Source organism: Scyliorhinus torazame, chromosome 28 (genome assembly GCF_047496885.1).
Source record: "Scyliorhinus torazame isolate Kashiwa2021f chromosome 28, sScyTor2.1, whole genome shotgun sequence".
Taxonomy (NCBI): Eukaryota; Metazoa; Chordata; class Chondrichthyes; order Carcharhiniformes; family Scyliorhinidae; genus Scyliorhinus; species Scyliorhinus torazame.
The window spans coordinates 10112885-10130838 of NC_092734.1; the positions used below are offsets into that span (position 1 = coordinate 10112885).

The following is a 17954-nucleotide window of genomic DNA, read 5'->3' on the forward strand; positions in this document are numbered from 1 at the left end:
GGAGAGAGTTCCAGGATTTTTCCCCAGTGACAGTGAAGGAACAGCCGATATATTTCCAAGTCAGGGTGGTGAGTGACTTGAAGGGGAACCTCCAGGTGGTGGGGTTCCCAGGTATCTGCTGCTCTTGTCCTTCTAGATGGTTGTGGGTTTGGAACGTGCTGTCTAAGGAACCTTGGTGAGTTCCTACAATGCATCTTATAGATGGTACACACAGTTGCCACTGTTCGTCGGTGGTGGAGGGTTTGAATGTTTGTGGAAGGAGGAGCAATCAAGCGGGGCTGCTTTGTCCGGGATGGTGTCGAGCTTCTTGAGTGTTGTTGGAGCTGCACTCATCCAGGCAACTGGAGAGTATTCCAATACACTCCTGACTTGTGCTTTGTAGATGGTAGCCATGATGTAGAGATGCCAGCGTTGGACTGGGGTGGGCACAGTAAGAAGTCTCACAACACTAGGTTAAAGTCCAACAGGTTTGTTTCGAATCACTAGCTTTCGGAGCACAGCTCCTTCCTCAGGTGAATGAAGAGGTTGGTTCCAGAAACATATATATGGACAAAGTCAGTCATCTTGCATCATTGGCTTTGTCTATGTATATGTTTCTGGAACCCACCTCTTCATTCACCTGAGGAAGGAGCAGTGCTCCGAAAGCTAGTGATTTGAAACAAACCTGTTAGACATTCAGCCTGGTGTTGTGAGACTTCTTACTTTGTAGATGGTGTCCAGGCTTTTTTTTTTTGGGGGGGGGGGGTCAGGAGGTGCAGGAGGCAACAATCTGCAAGTCAGCTAAAGTTAGTGGTCAGGAAGAGGCGTCTTCCTGCCTTAACAAAACTGACAAACGTCCGTCTGCCGACTTGCACGTTGGGAGATGCCAGCCTGGCAACAATTGCAAGAAATGAGAAGCAGCTGGCATCTGCGGGCAGTCCATGAGTGAGCTGGACAGTGCTTCACACTGCTGGCGAAGGCGTACCTCATTCACTCGCAGTGTTCATCATGGGTTTGGCCTCGCGTTGCTGTCATTTTGAGTGAATGAAGACAAACCTGGGTTTTATGTGAGGACCTCCTCGTCGCGCGTACCACAATCTATGGATTGCTTTTGATATGAAGTGCAGTAACTGTCATTATGTAGCCAAATATGAACCCAAAAACTGTGAATGGTTAGACCGTGAGTTAACCTACTGATTGTGTTGGTTACGGGCAGGGTGCCGGCCAGGTTACTAGGAACATTTTGCGCTCTTCTTCAACTGGTCCTAACCTGAGCAGGCAGGCAGGTTGATCTGACATTTCCGTAGAAAAGCTGCACCGTTAACCGTGCGGCACTCCCTCAGTGCTGCACTCTAAAACTTCCGAATCAGAGGTTCTGCCGAGTGAATTTAGTCAGCATTCATTTGGAATTGACTCTAAGAAGGTTCTTTGATCTGGTATACCCGTCAGACCCCAGCCGGCTCACTGTAAGAGCTGTAGCTCCTGCCACTTCCCTAGATTTTACTCGGAGCCCTGTAAATAATTCCTGTTCAGGTCATTATCCAATTCCTCATTGAAAGCCACAGTTTAACTTGTCTCCACCACACACTTGGACAGTGCATTCCAGAGTCTAACCACTCGCTGCATTAACGAGCTTTTCCCTCATGTTGCCACTGGTTCTTTTGCCATTCATTTTAAATTGATGTGCTCTGGTTGTTATGGGCCAGGGTTTAGAGAACCCCAAAGTGTATCGCGGAGTGCACCTGACCCACAACTTTTAATAGATTGTGGTATGTGGAGCACACGTCCCACTCTACAGGTGTGGTACAGCAGAAATGGATAAGTATTTTAAAAAACAAAACAATGTTTATTCTATGAACTCAAGTTAACCTTTTTAAAACATACAGTGAATATCTTAGCAACCATCAATTCAAATACAACCCCCAAAGACTACAACACTAAGTGAACCTTTAAGCTTTCCTTTTTAACATCCATACGACTTAAAAACAAAACCTTTATCAGAAGCACATCAGGTTAAAGTCACTATTGAAAACATTTATATTTCTGAATTCACCAGATGATCAAGAGATAGTCTTTTGATGGCAGAGAGAACAGCAGTATATCTGCTTGGTCTGGCTTCAGCTCCAACGCTAAAACACACCCTGCAACCTGCTCAAAAACGAAAGTAAAAAGCTGACAGACAGCCCAGCTCCACCCACTCTCTGACATCACTGCAATAGTAAACACCCATTTCTTAAAGGTACTCGTACTACAGATATTTATATACATACCCATTTATAGACACCCTTTCTTAAAGGTACTCTCACATGACATGGTTCTCAACCCCAGCTCCACCGAGAATAATTACTTCCTATCCACTCCATCCGGACCCTTCATGATTTTGAACACCTCTATAAAGTCTCCTCATGTTCTTCTCCAGGAAGACTTGCCCCTTCTCCTCTGTTTTATCCATGTAACTGACCCCCTCATCCCTGGAATCATTCCTTTGTGCACCCTTTCTAAAGCCTTCCCATCCCTCCAAAGGATATGGGGCATGGTTCAGCGACCCCGTTGCGAATCTGGGCACACGGGCGAGATCCAGATCTGAATATTTAAATGAGCCTACACTCATTTAAATATCCGGGCAGCGGATTCCCACTGCGCCCGGGACTCACTGGCCGCACCTGCGGGACCTCACCAGGGCGTCGTTTAGTAGTGGTCTCATTACCGTGGACCAGATGTAGCAGCACCTGGGGGGGGGGGGGGGGGGGGGCTGGTCACCGGCCGCTGGTGACCCCTGGGTGGTCGGAGACAAGGCAGGGTGTTAGTCTGGCACTCCCCTCTGGCACCTTGGCACATCACGGCCATGGTGCCCAAGTGCCAGGTTGGCACTGCCAATGGTTGGGCCCAGAGAGAATCTCCCAGAGGCCACAAAAAACGGCAAAGTGGTGTTGGGTAACGGGATGTTTCCCAGCAGTGCACCACCAAGAAGCACCCCATTAAACCACTCTTGTCAGCGCACTTTGACTTCAGTCCGCTGAATCGTGTCCATGGCACCCAGACTTGGACAGAAGATGCCAGTGAAGGCTGAAGCAGAGTTTTACAACTGTTCAGCATAACCTCCTTATTTTTGTACTTTATGCCTCTGTATTGCTAAAGCTCGGAGTTAACTACTGTCTTGACCTGCTCACCCACCTTCAACAATTGTGCACATAAAACCTGCCAGGTCCTTCTGCCCTTGCACCCTTTATTAGAATAGCACCCTTTATTTTTTTATATTGCTTATTTTACATCAGCTGTTGATTGAACATTTATTTTAAATTGGAAAAGTGTGGACCCTGGAATCCATCACCACTCACGCATGACCTTCAGAGAAATGCCACTTCCAACCTCCAATCTTGCTCGAAGCTTATTCATTTTACCCTCCTGTCTATAACTCTGCACACTCGGGCCATATTAAGTGTTCAGCTTGGAGCATCCATCTCGGCATTTTTGAAAAAAACTGCTGGCATATAATCCTTTCCATCACTTTCTCAAAGTTCAGCTCTGTTTTCTTAAAAATAAATCTCTTGCCAACTTTTTTTGCTCCCACCTCGTTCGTTGATACAGGGAATTATCAGCACGGAGCTGCGTTCCTCTGCTGTGGAACAAAAGCCGTAGAATAACTTTCCACCCTAATTAATATGTGCACTTATCCAAAGCATGTAAATAGTTTTCTTTTAACTGATGTGCGAAGTGCTTCGTTCTTCCTCACTTGAATAGCTGGAGAGAGACCAGAAGTGAAATTGACCAAAGTTGTTGTCACAGGAGCCATTGTGAGATTGGCGATAAAGCACTGGAATTCTAACCCCCGTCTGTCATTATATTGTAGAACCTCGCCTGCAGTTTCTCTCTCCTGTCACGGGCTGCTGTGCTCGAGAGATTTTCAGGGTTGATACGATCAGTCAGAGCTTGGGCATTATTTTGCTGCAAGGGCTACAGAAGGATTTGGGCTTTTTTCTTTCTGACAGAGATAGTAATCACAAGGTCCTTTTGAGGGCGTTTTGTCTATTGGACAGGTGTAGACAGATAGGTGAATGTTCCCATAGACCCCGAGGCTATAGACAAGAAGCAAAGCAGAAAGAGCAAACATGTCAGCGATGGGGCGTTGCTAATTTTCACGCAGCTGAAGAGAGGCGTGGATTTTGTCGCTCCTCATTACATCTCCCAGTTACACCTTGGAGCACTTCACCCACAGTTCATACCGTTCCCACTCGGCCACGACGGAAGGAGCCGGGATTTTGTGCTTGTGATGACTTCTTACTCCGAGGCAAATAAGGCAGAGAGACAGAGAGAGACCCACAGAACTAAGCCACAGAACAACTCTATCTTTCTTTTTTGAAGGTGTCAGCCTAGGTTCATTGGGAAACCCTCTTGCTTCTGAGCCATGTGGTCGTGAGTTTGGTCGTGAGTTTCGATCTCACTCTTTAGTCTGGGCTGGATCTCCCCGTGCAGTACTGAGGAGTTGCAGCGCTGTCAGTGGTGCCATCGTTCAGACGAGATCCCATCTGCTCCCTCTGGCAGATATACAAGGTCCCCCAGCACTATTTCAAAGAAGAGCAAGCGGCCTCTCCCTGGTGTCTACTCCAAGAGTAAATCTGTTGCCACTTTTCTACATTAGAGCAGTGTCTGTAATTCAGAGTTACTTCCTTGGCTGTAAAGATTTTGGGGGCAACGTGAAAGGTTCTCCATAAAGTTGAGTTCTTTCCTTTCATCTTCTGTTACCCGCCACAATAGGCAGAGCTTCTTTTATACACAAGAGGCTCTATGAACTGCAGTGAGATTCATGATCAGTTATTCTGTAGTGCTGCTTAAGGAACGAATGTTGGCCAAGGCACCAAGAATCGTCTTTGCTCTTAATTGAATAGTTTGCACCTTCACCGTGAACCATCAAAAGCAAACAGCAGGGATATTGTTTTAACCCTAATTGCCTGAGGAACAGTGTATCACTACATCAGTACTGTATCAGAATCTCTGGTTAAACTTGGTTTCTGGAGCCTTGTAATTGGGCCTGAATCCACAATCTTCGACAGTCTGAATATACATCAGAAACTATCCTTAAGTTCAAAAGGATTCCCTTGAGTTTCTGGCTCATGATGTGAATTTGTTTCCTTAAAGCTGCATGATTGGAATTTATCTTTTCTAAAATAAAGACTGGTGACTGATTTTGGACCTTTGGCATTGCAGTTTCCTCAAGTTCGCCAGACCATAATCCATTTGAACATGAACTTTAGCGAGACTGAAATGAGCCCCGAGAGCATCGCTGATTTGGTATGGGTTAAAGAGCTGCGTTTACACACCCACAGAGCATTAGTGCATTGGTGTGCAGCACTGTAGAGAGACTGGATGTCAATTCTGTCCCATAAACATCTCTGGGTGGGTTTGAGGGATTGGTGACAAGTTGGACCTTGGCAGAATGAATTTCACCCTATCCCAGCTTTCATCGCACTGAAACCAGTGGCCCTGACATCAACCGTCTCCCATAATCATTGGATTTGCCAGATTGCTGGTGAAGAATGAAGTATATCCTGTGGGGGTAATCCTGGGCAGAGCTCTGTCCGCCAATGTGCCCCATTTGAGGTAAGGGGAAGCCAGGGAGCAAGTTGGCCTCTGTTGGACTCTGGGGACTTGCTTTGAGGCTAACTTTGGTCGAGGTCTGGAGACGGGGTACTTGTTGGATTGGATTTGTTTATTGTCATGTGTACCGAGGTACAGTGAAAAGTATTTTTCTGCGAGCAGCTCAACAGATCATTAAGTACATGGGAAGAAAAGGGAATAAAAGGAAATACATAATAGGGCAACACAAGGTACGCAATGTAACTACATAAGCACCGGCATCGGGTGAAGCATACAGGGTGTAGTGTTAATGAGGTCAGTCCATAAGAGGGTCATTTAGGAGTCTGGTAACAGCGGGGAAGAAGCTCTTTTTGAGTCTGTTCATGCACATTTGTATCCCCCTCATGGTTCAGCAACAGTGTCCTGGGAAAGGAAACCCAGGCAGGCAGGGTTAAAGCTCAAAATTGGGAGGAGAGATCAGGAAAGATCTCACCAAGAGATCAGGAAAGAATGTTTTAAGTATAACTTTCAGTAACTTTTTTAAAAAACTGAGCGATTGAGTCTTTCACATTACTGATACTTAACTAACTCGAGACATTTTGTGAACTGTTTCAGGTGAATATAACTCTGCTTGACATAAATGATAATCGCCCTGTTTGGAAGGATGAGCCATACTTAGCCAATGTGGTTGAAATGTCACCAATTGACACAGATGTGATCATTGTAAGTATTTCCCAATATCACAAGAAGCATGCGAATGTCTGAATCTGCTCTAGGAAGTACACAGATACGTCTCAGCTTGTGTCCCCCCCAAAAACACCAACGTAGATGCCTGGCTGAAGGCAGCATTAGGGGAGGTGGTGGCGTAGTGGTATTGCCACTGGACTAGTAATCCAGGGACCCAGGGTAACGCTCTGGGAACCAGGTTCAAATCCCACTACGGCAGACAGTGAAATTTGAGTTCAATTAAAAATCTGGAATTAAAAGTCTTAACGATGACCGTCGATTGTTGTTAAAAACCCATCTGGTTCACTAATGTCCTTCAGGGAAGGAAATCTGCCGTCCTTACCAGGTCTGGCCTACACGTGACTCCATACCCACAGTAATGTGGTTGACTCTTAACTGCCCACTGAAATGGCCGAGCGAGACACTCGGTCCAAGAGCCGTTAGGGATGGGCAATAAATGCTGGCCCAACTGGCGAAGCCCAAATCCCCACAGCGAATTTAAAATAAAAAACTTTGACTTGGTCTGTGTTTGGCTGAGTCAAATAGCTCAGTGGTCGGGCTGGCTGGCTGAAAGTGTAACTCAGAACGTTGAAAGGTGGCTAACCCTGACCGACAGAATTTTGCAGGATGCACAATCTTCGTTACCCAGCCTCAAAGCAAACTTTGCCCACCTGTGACGTAAAGAACATGCAATGACAAAACGTCTGGGGTGAAGATTCCCCCCCCCCCCCCCCCCCCCCCCAGCCTCTTTGTGTTAGCAACTTCGTAAGTGGATCTTTTTCGATATTTTCCTAATTCAGATCCAAGTACAAACCCAAAAACTCACCTTGTCCAACTTAGAATGCTAGAAACACAAGTCAATGCAGGGAAGGTTGTGGATGGGGCTACCAAGTGTTCAGCAATCCCCCGCGTTATGGTAAGTTACAGGTTACGCTGGGCCGATTGCAGATCCACTTCCTTCGGTTGATATTTACTTCGGGTCAAGGGACAGAGAAACCCTTCAGACACAATCCAGTGACTTTTCGAAAAGCTTGCAGGTTTCCCAACCCTTACTGCCCATACATTGAGGAAAGGGTGAATCTGGAGTCTGTCCATTCCCTAATCCAGATGTATTTACCAGGCCGCACAGTGCAGGCACAGAATTCCCTGATCCTTACGTCCAGTGTAAACTTTTTTATCCACCTTGAATAATTCCCTAATCTTTTTCCAATAGGGGGTGGGGGTGGGGTGCCCCCCCCCCCCCCCCCCGCCCCCCGATAAAGCCCCAATTCTTGCGCTAAATCTGATGCAAGAGTCGAGGAGCTGCTGTATGGAATCTATATTTCTCAAGGCTGTGTTGACTAGTGCAATTAAGCAGAATCCTTCTCATTAGTAAACTGATAATTATTGTAACTATCCTGAAAGGCTTTCTGGATCTGTTGAACTCATGGTCACTCTCAACAGCCGTTTGTATTTGTCTAACGCCTAAGTTGCTCATACACGATCACGGGAGCCTTATCAAATAAAATCACATAAGAGATTTGGGCAGGTGAGATGAAGCTGAGCGGAAGATGTAGGTTTTGAGGAGTGTTTTTAGAAGAATGGAGAGGAAGAGGAGTTTAGGGAGGGAATTCCCAATCTTGGGACCCAGACATCTAAAGGCACGATCGCTAATGGTGAATGGATTGAAATCCAGGATGTGTAAGGAACCAGGGTTGGAGGAGATCTCCGATCTAAAGGGTTGCACGGCTGGAGGAGGTTACAGACACGAGCAACAGGCCATGCACAGATTTGAATAAAATCAGATTTCTCCACTTAAACAGAAACACAAAAGATAGGAGACCATGCGGCCCTTTGAGCCGGCTCCGCCATTCTTCATGATCATGGCTGGTCATCCAAGTCAATAGCCTGTTCCGCACCCCCCGCCCCCATCCCCAGTCCCCCAATATCCATTGATCCCCTTCGCCCCAAGTGCTATATCAACAAAATTGTCTCCCTATCACAAAATATATTGAGGGAGTTGAGGGGATATCTGAAATGAAAAGAGGGATTAATTGCCTTCATCCGAAAGCCAGGTTCACGTTAAAATCTTGGCAGGCATCAATCAGGAGGGTGTGTGGGTTCAAACCCTATCCCCAAGCTGTCGGCACTCGTTCTAAGCTCACACACCAGTGAGAATATAACTTTGGTGCGTTGCCTTAGGTCTCAGATGAGCTGCCAAACCACAAGTCTCTTGTTCAGTTAGACGTTGACGGCTTGTGAGCTCTGTTAGAAGAGGAGCTGAGAAAGCTGCCCCCCCCCCCCCCCAAACAACATTAGTTTGCCAATCCAAAACCACCTAAAACAGAGCAACTGGCCACCCACCCAACTATAGGCGAGGTCTTCCTGTGCGCTTTCTGGGTCGCCATACATCTCCATGAAGCAGGGTTCGGCCTACTTTATTGATGGCTTGCGAGGCAGAATGAAGTTGTTACTGAGAAATGTGACAAGGTGCTTTAACTGATGAAGGCGTTACATCCTTATGTGTAAACATACTTCCTGATGGATTGTTAATTTTCCCCTTTCCCTTGTGCAGAAGCATTGGCAAGATTTATTGCACAGTGGTTTATTAGGATTCAATGTACTCAGTGCATGTTACACGATGAGTGCTTTGTAAATGCTATCAGTGTGTTCATGTGAATGTGAGGTAGGTTTGATTTAAATGCGTTGCTTGACATGCAGTGAGAAATCCCCGCTTCTGAATTATTGATTACGTGTCACTGTGGTGTGATATACACACAGCCCCACAGCCCCTGTTGTCTAGACAAGAGATAATTGAACAATTAAATATCGTAACATATCTCTGATTATGCTCACATCAGTGTTAGTGAGAGGCTGGACGGTGAATCTCCATATTTAGAACAATTAAATTGAAGGTTGGCGTATTCCTGTGAAATAAACTCTTACAAAGCAAGTTGGTTATTACGGCGGAGTGGAAACATTGATGTGACGACTAATTTCCTTGAAGGTGCTTCTGCAGAAGTAGAATCTCACAGCTACAGAATGTGACAGTGTGTCAACCTTTAAAACATTTTGTTTCTATCAATATGGCCTTGTCGATATGGCCATTTATACAGCAGCTGATTGGTGGTGGTGAAGTTATCAGTGTCATGGTGAGTTATATCCCCTTAACCCCCCCACTCCTTCCCATAGGCATCTTCAATTAATTACTTGCAGTCATTAGATAAACAAATACAGCAACCATTCTGCGCACAGCAAGATCCAAATAACACTACAATGAGTGGTCAGTTAATTTTCTTTGTGGGTATTGGTTATGTGAAGGGAAGTTGCCTTAGAGGTCTGCAATCAGGAGAGTGGAGGACAGGACTATCGTTTCTGGCAATCAACAGGACTTTCACCCTCATGGCAATGGTCACTCCTGCACAGTCGGTGTGTCTAACACTTTCAGGCCGGGAACCGACCCTGCCCTCGAGCTCCGAGAAGAATGAAGAAGTGGCGGTGAAACGGGGGGTCACGTGACCTGATTAGGGCTGCCATTGCAGTGAAGGCATCTCAGGGAGCAGGACCTTGGGAGAAGGACAGGGAGAAGGTCTCAACCATAGAAGTTGTGGCAGAAACAAGCCTCAGGTAAAGGACGAGGACAGAGATCGATCAGAAACCGATTGAGAGAAAGGAGCAGAGCAATAGGCTGTGAATTCGGAGAGCTGCGAGGCACAGGCTTGAAGTGAAGTGTGCTCAGGTGAAGCCCTGATAATCCAAGAGGGCAGTAAATGGTTGGTGACTCCATGCTGTGGGTCATGAAGTAGCCTTTAGAACAGTGCAGTGCTTTGCTTGGCATAGCCAAAGATATGAAAGTGTGCTTGAGAGGTGAAGCTGGAGTGTACACAGAGATCCAGGAGAAAGGAATCTCAGGAGTGAAACCCTGGAGATGGATCCTGGTTGAGGCAATCCAAGTGGGATCAAAGTTTGAAGATAATTCTAAGGAAATGTGGAGAGTGGAAACCCACACAAGGAAGACAAAGTTTTAGTACGACCGATTGGCTCTTTGGTGTGAAAAGAGCCTGGGTGGGTGGTTGAGAAATCCATGGAACCTGCTTTGGTCGCACCTGTTATTTACTTAGGAATATATTGTGTGTGTCCACTGTTCACCAGTTCATTCACATGTACTGCATATTTACCCTGAATATCAGAGTATAAGATAGATATGGTAAATTGCTTTATCTTTCCAAATGTATGTGTGTCTGAAATAATAATCTTTATTTGTGTCACAAGTAGGCTTACATTAACACCGCAATGAAGTTACTGTGAAAAGCCCCTAGTCACCACAATCCAGCGCCTGTTCGGGTACACTGAGGGAGAATTCAGAATGTCCAATTCACCCAACAAGCACGTCTTTCGGGACTTGTGGGAGGAAACTGGAGCAGCCGGAGGAAACCCACGCAGACACGGGGAGAACGTGCAGACTCCGCACAGACAGTGACCCAAGCCGGGAATCGAACCCGGGTCCCTGGTGCTGTGAAGCATCAGTGCCAACCACTGTGCTACCATGCCATCCATAAAGATGTAGCTGGCATGGAGGAATAGTGAAAATTTCAATCATTGTTTGTTTTGAGATCTTTCCAATCTTTTGGGCTGGTGCAATGAAGTTCATTTTACTTGTTTAATGAACGTTTTTAATCTGTGTGTTAAAAGTTCATCGACAGACTCCTGTGAATTTGTACAGTAACTTTCCTCAACAGTTTCTTTAAAAATACATAAAAGTTAGGATCTACCCAAGCAGGTCTCACTCTGGGATCGGCATTGCAAATGGGATTGTAACAGTTATGACAACAAAATTACTCCCTTTGAACATCCAGAAAAAAGTAGCCACCAATGCGGGAGTTTGACATCTCACCTCAAGGTCTCCATCACTGATCACTTTGCTCTTTAAATGAGCTTAGAGAAGCCAATCAACTTGCCTTGCTTGATGGCCGTTTGGTGATCTTTACCTCTTAACCTCCCCTATTTTATTTTTCACTCGCTTTTTGTACTTTGTATAACTCTCCTGATTTTCTTTATGTTATGCTGTCTAAATTTATCAAAGGTCTTAATTTTCTTTGCTGGTCTTGCTCTCTCGCTGTCACTCCCCAGCAGCAACCCACATCAACCCCTTTGTCATTGTTGCAACCCTTTCGTCCTAGTAAGAATGTGTTTATCCTTAACCCATGCACCTCGTATGTAAATATCTTCCCTTGTTGAGTAAGACCGGATAATAGTATCGATTACCGCTTGTCCACAGGTGTCAGCCTTTGACCCGGATCTGGCTGAGAATGGCTCTGTTGTCTACACCATCAATCCTCCAAATCCATTCTATCGAATCAACAGACATACGGGGAAAATCCGCACATCTGGTGTCGTGTTGGACCGAGAGAATATGGATGCCAGCGATGCTGAATTGATGAGGAAGATCATTGTTTCAGTCACAGACAGTGAGTAACTGGCGCTCTCATTAAGACAGGATATCCTGCAACCGCCTTCCATATTCACTCGAAAGATTCCATGCCCATTTTGTCTACAAATAGAAAATTTGTGCGTAACGCAGGAATGGACTCCCTGAAGGCCATTCACGTGACATAGAAGCTGAGTGTGAGGTTTGTTACGGTTGATTGAACCCTTGGATGAGGTTCCAGCCTCTAATTATTAATGATGTACATCGACCTATGGCCTCTCACTAAACGGAGGAGTATTTTGCGGGAAGTTGCCCAGGCTGGGGGGTGGTGGGGGGGGGGGAGTCAAGAAAAGATGGCCATAGCTATAGTCAAGGGGATGACATTTCAAGGTGGGAGAAGCTTGGCAAAGTAACTAGAGAGAGAATTTGAGAGTACCGTGGATACTGAAGGTGGGCCTCAGACAAACTTGTGGGTTTGCAGAACGCACTGTCCTCAAAAAAGAAATATCGCCAATGTGGGATCACTTGAAGCATGTAAAAGGGCTTAGCAATCATGTTTGTTTACATAATGGTGGCGACACTGCAAACTTACCTCATTGACTGTAAAGCCCTTTGAGATGTCCTGACCACATGAAAAACATGATAGAAATTTATTCCTTTATTATTCACACGGTTTGATTCTGGATATCCCTTTTACCCTTGTTTAATTATTAGTAACTTCGCTTCATATAATTGCCCTTTTGACGATCCATTCTCACCCAACACACGGATTCATGCCCCATCAGGTGGGAAAGAGGAATTCCGGCCGCCGTGTCAACGCGTTCAAAAATAACGTGTTTGCAATTCCTCTGCGCCCCCAGGACTGATCGGTTCTCCCTTCCTTCCCTTGCTTAAGTTGAGTGCCGGAGTTGGGCCGAGAGTGCGCTTTAGTGGCTCCGTGCTGCATTAAGGAAACTCTGTCCCTCTCTTCTTTTCTCGCACTGGGGATTTTGCTCGTCAGTCATTCCATTGGAAAAGCTTCCAAGCTTATCTTGTGTTCAGTGTGTGATTGGCAACCCGCTAATGGACCAGCATCTTATCTGGCTAACTTGATGTGCTGTAATTTAGAATCCCTTCCCTGCTTTGCTCTGCACAGCCGTTGGATAAGTAATTGGGGAAAATGTGCACCATAGGCCTGACTCTCGCAGTGTGGAGCATTAGTTATGATTAAAATCCCGCAGAAATTTCTGCAGGTCCTTGAAGCAACGCTCACAATCCTTAACGTGCAGCATGCCAGATATTTTGTACTAGGGATCCACTGATGATGGCTGGATCAAGACTTTAGTCTATTTTTCTTTATAAGTAAATTCTACTAAGGGTGCGATTCTCCCCGAGCCCCTGCCGACTAGTTCGATTGTGTGCGGGGGGCGGGCGAAATCGAGGTTTCTCCGGCCTGAGGTTACAGCAGGATCTTCCACTGGATGATCACTAGAGGGCAGCACTCACAGGGGGTATAAATACAAGCTCAATCTGTTTTCCCGCTCTCTTCGGGTGTGTTGTGACTAGAAAACAGACGTGTAGAGTTAGCTCAGTGCAAGTATAATATTCATAGTTAATCTAATTCTATCTTGTTTAATTTAACTGCTAGTAAAAGTATTGAAGAATCGAACACTCAAGTTAATTGATTAGTTACTCAATAAATGATTTGTTATCACTGGACATCTTTGAGTATTCATCATCATCAAAGTTAAGAACTTCTCGGCATAAACAAATGAGTAACACATATTACTTCAAGTAATATAACATCCGCCATTGGGTTGGGGGGGCGGGGGGGGGGGGTTGACCGACCAAAGGGTTGGTGTTCATATCATTTCCATCTGGCTAATGGGATACAGATAAAGGTCTCTCTCCCCACAAGCCAGATTCTTCATGAATGCTAGTGGGAAAACTCGGCAGCACGAAACACGTTTGGAACAGGTTGGAACTCACCTGACCAATGCCCTGATGTTTTGATTCGCTGCCTCGTTGTGCTCTGTTGTCAATTTTTTAATTTAAACTTTTCTGGAAAGGTAAACAAATGTTTTCCACCGTGTGTGATCACAACAGTCAGGTGTAATTCCTTTGCAGTCGACCCCACTAGGAAGTTCTTTGCGAACGGGACTTACTCCATCACTGCGGTGTGCTATTGGTCTTCAGTGTGCCGATCCCATCGCCGCCACTACCTAAGTTGCTCACTGAATACTGTCACAGTTACAGCTGCCAATGAATAGCGATAGTGGATTAATCGTGTATTGACCTTCAAGCTCCTTGTCAGGGCCAGTGCAACGTGCAGCCAAGAAGTTATCTGTTCCTCCAGCCAAGCTCCCACTCCAACTCCAACTGTCTGGGTCAGGAAAGAGTTGGTGGGAAGCTCGACTCCTTGCTGCTGTACTTCAAAGTTTTCCGGACAGGACCATTGGATCAGCGCACTGGATAAATTTATATGAGTTCTGGGTAAGCTGATTTGAAAGTTGTTGGGAGGTTTGAGCCTTTCTTTAACCCAGTCACAGTTCATGCTGACTTACACTCTGCTGTCAATGAAACTGCCTTCCAGTGCCACACATCTTCCTTTCAATGCGCGATCAGGACCCATATTCAGCTCTGGCAGTGTGAAATATATCTCAGCCGTGTCTCAGTGGGCAGCATTCCTGCCTCGGACAATGACAGGATGCAAAGGCCTCAGCACAACATCCAGGCAGGCACTGCTGTGCAGCATCGTTGGGGTGCTGCACAGTTGGAGATACCATCTTTCAGCTAAGACAATAAACCAAGGTCCCAGCTCCCCGGTCCAGTAACATGACACTAATTGTGGAAGAGCATGGGAGGTCTCTCTTCAGGTTGTTAAAGCTGCTCGATAAATTTAAACTTGTCTTTTATTATCACTCCAAAATATTGGAAAGAACTTGCCTGGAATGGGCAACAACGAAGCAATCTATTGAATACAAATTTCATCAGCCACAGGAACTCCCTGAGGGGAGTGGGGAAATAATGCAAATTCTTCTTGATTCGTAGCCCAGTGGCTGAATATCAGCAGTCCCGATTCTGAGTCCGAAGGGTCTCGCGTTCACGTTCCACACGGGGACTTGAGCACAGAGCCAGCATTTCAGTGTCGCGCTGGGGGAGTGCTACATTGTTCAAGAGGACTTCCTTCAGGTGAGATCTTAAAGCAAGGGGCCCTGCGCCTGTGCTGCTAAACTGGGTGGACATCAAACTTACTGGGAAGGTGGAATTAGGACCGTATGGCATGGGGGAGGAGATGAAAATGGCCTGAATGGCTGAGCCCCCAGTTCCCATTCCTTGTGTTCTAATCCAGTGGTCCTGAATGAAAAGTGTTAAGTTCTTCAGTTATCCGGATTAACATTCCTCCCTCAGCCACTGCCATGGCAAAAAACAGATTTCACTAGTTATTCGTCCCTTCCCAGTGTGTGCGATCTTTCTGAGCACAAAATGCCTGCCAGGCCAGGCTGCAGCAGCAATCCGTGATTTCGAAAAAACGTTTATTGTTGGCGAACTGCTTTGTGATGACTCTGAGGTATGGGATATGGCACTAATCTGTTTAAGCAAGTTTTTCCCTAACCTGTTTTGAAGTAGAATTGCAAAACGGGCAGAACCAGAAAAGCCTCCTCTCCCCCACCCCCCTTCCACAAACACACACACACACACACACACACCAATTCCTTTAATTACAGAGAACCTTAAGGATTTGGGTCATTTAAGCTGACACAAAGGGACATTTATTCACTCGGAGGCTTGAGAACCTTTGGAATTCTCTACCTCGAGCTGCAGATGCTCGGCTGCTAAATATATTCAAGGTCGAAATTGATGGTTTTTTTGTGCACTACGGGAATTTAGGAATGTGGGGATGATGCAGGAAAGTGGAGTTTAGGGCGCAGGCCAGTCCTGATGTTGCTGAATTGCGGAGCGATCTCGAGGGGTCAAAGTTCCCATGTTCCTTGTTGCCTTATGCTTTTTTGCCCTGTTACAGAGGGAAGGCCGCCGCTACTAGCCAGCAGTAGCACCATTGTCACTGTGAACTTGCTGGATCTGAATGACAATGACCCCGTTTTCCAAAATTTGCCATTCACCGCTGAAGTGCCGGAGGATCTGAGAGTTGCCTCGTCCATTTTCCAGGTAACCATTTCAGATGTTTAAGGTGCTTGCAAAACACTTTCAGCATGGTGTTTGTATGTGTGGAGGTTGGTTTCAATTCCAACTGCTATGCTATTGTGCTTCGAGAGGGCTACAGCATGAAGAATAAATAAAAGGCATAAACATGTGGGTGTTGCTTAGCAACTGGGGCCTTGTAAGGTAGAGAAACTTTTTTGTTTTGGCTGAATTTGTGGCCAGTTCGAGATAGGTTGTGAGAGAGAAGACGCTCCCTTAGCTCTGCTCACAGTGGTTGGTTTAGAAGACTGGAGAGTGAACATCTCTCTCGGCTTTCCTAGAAGAAAAGCCATACTGTGGTGCATTGGTTGAGAAAACCAGTGCAGCGATCCGAAGAGCAGCGAGTTAAGGAAACTTGCAGAATGAAGAGAAGTTTTCAAGATGTCTGAAGGTAAAGGTCCAGTACAGTGTACTATTCAGTAAAGACTGAGAAGAAGGCTAAGGTGCCAGGAAGATACTTGAAGTGATTTTCATCTTTGTGAGATTTTACTACAGCCTGTGGACTGTGATTTGAAGTAACTATGGAAATCGGTGGCTGGATATCAGAGTTTCTGTAAAAAGAAAGGAAATCCCAAAAGGGTTGGTGCAAAATCCTGGATTGGATTTGCTGTTAAATGTAGAGTGGAATCTTTGTTCAAAATTGTTTTGTATTACAGTTGGTGTATGGTATGCTGAAGCAGTGTCCGAGGTGAGTCACGTGAGCACTGGTGACCTCATTAGTTAGATGCACAGGTTTTAGTCCCAGTCTGGTATTTAAGCCTGTGAGAGTGCACAGCCTAAAATAACAAAAACCTATCTGTTGAGTTCCAGCAATCCCGAGTTGTATGTTCCGACTGTGGTCTCGTAAAGGGCTCAGTGCAGATCTCGGAATGCAGACCGCTAAGGGAAAGCATACTTATGAGGGAAGATTTTAAAGGGTGTTCTCCAGGGGATGTGGAGTTTGGAAACCTTCACGTGACAATCATCCGGAGGGATTCTGAGGAGAAAACCCCAGACACTAACTTGGGTTCAGAGTAGAGTGTGTGTGTTTGACCACAGTCATCCTGCGTGCTTTAAAAGGGACTTTGTGTTAATGAGACATTGTAGATTGAGATGTACTTTGTAATCCGTGTTGATCCTAAAATCTGTATGTAATTGTTAAGGGGGGGGGGTCAAAGGAGCATTATATCGTATTCCAATTTGTTCATCAGTAATAAATGTTTTTTTTCGTGTTAAAACACATTAGCTGCCCTGGTACTGTGTTCCTTCAGGTTTTATTAAAAAACTAAAAGTTGCGGCCTTTTGATCCAGGGTTACATTCTGTGATCTTCCCATCCAGTTACATCATTAACGGGGCTAATTCCCTGTTCTCATGAGAAGCAGAGCTCAAGGTTTATGGGCTAGGAAACGTTGCCCCTCCCGTAGTCCTGTGCTCCCCATTGGAAGAGTTCAGCCAGCAGTGGAGGGAGCTTTGTGGCTGTGATGGTGCAAAAACCCGAATCTGCCAGGATTTATATGGGGCAATACACTAAGGCCTGTAGCAGAAAATTAACTTTGATCATTCCTGAAACCAGTTTCCGTTCTTTCTGAAATCTGGAACATTCTTCCGTCAAAGGCTGTCGATATTGGGGATCAGTTAGAAATTTCAAAACTGAGATTAAATTATTATTGTTAGACTAGATTATTAATGGTTAAAAACCAAGTGGATAGTTGGTATTAAGATTCAGGTCAACCGTGATCTAATTGAGTGGCGCAATGCCCTCGAGGAGCTGATGGCCTATCCCTGCCCTTATGTTCCTTACCCTTGTCCTCACCTTCTCTCAGGGCGTCAACCTATCCTGTTTCTGCAATTTCCTCTAGTCTTGCCTCTCCTCTCCCATTGGGGTGTACAAAATTATTACAGGACTGGACAGTGTAGTTGCAGGGAGGATGCTTCCCTTGGTTGGGGTGGGAGTTTGAGGGGGGCTGGGGGTCTAGAACCAGGGGACGCACTCTCTGAATAGGAGGTAGGACTGAGAAGAGGAGGAATTTCTTCAGACACATCTTTAGAATTCCCGACCTCAGAGAGCTGTGGGGGCTCAGTCATTGAGTAAGTTCGAAGCAAAGA

At 45.7% G+C, this 17954-nt stretch overlaps 1 protein-coding gene across 8 annotated transcripts in view; it reads left to right on the forward strand.

The window, feature by feature from the left end:
* Positions 1-17954, forward strand: part of cdh23 (cadherin-related 23) — an 815609-nt gene that overhangs the window by 482671 nt on the left and 314984 nt on the right. For all 8 annotated transcript variants that reach the window (XM_072491426.1, XM_072491427.1, XM_072491428.1 and 5 more), the window contains 3 exons: positions 6169-6276; positions 11537-11726; positions 15690-15835. In XM_072491426.1, coding sequence (XP_072347527.1) covers positions 6169-6276; positions 11537-11726; positions 15690-15835 — 444 coding nt within the window. The remainder of the gene's footprint in view (positions 1-6168; positions 6277-11536; positions 11727-15689; positions 15836-17954) is intronic.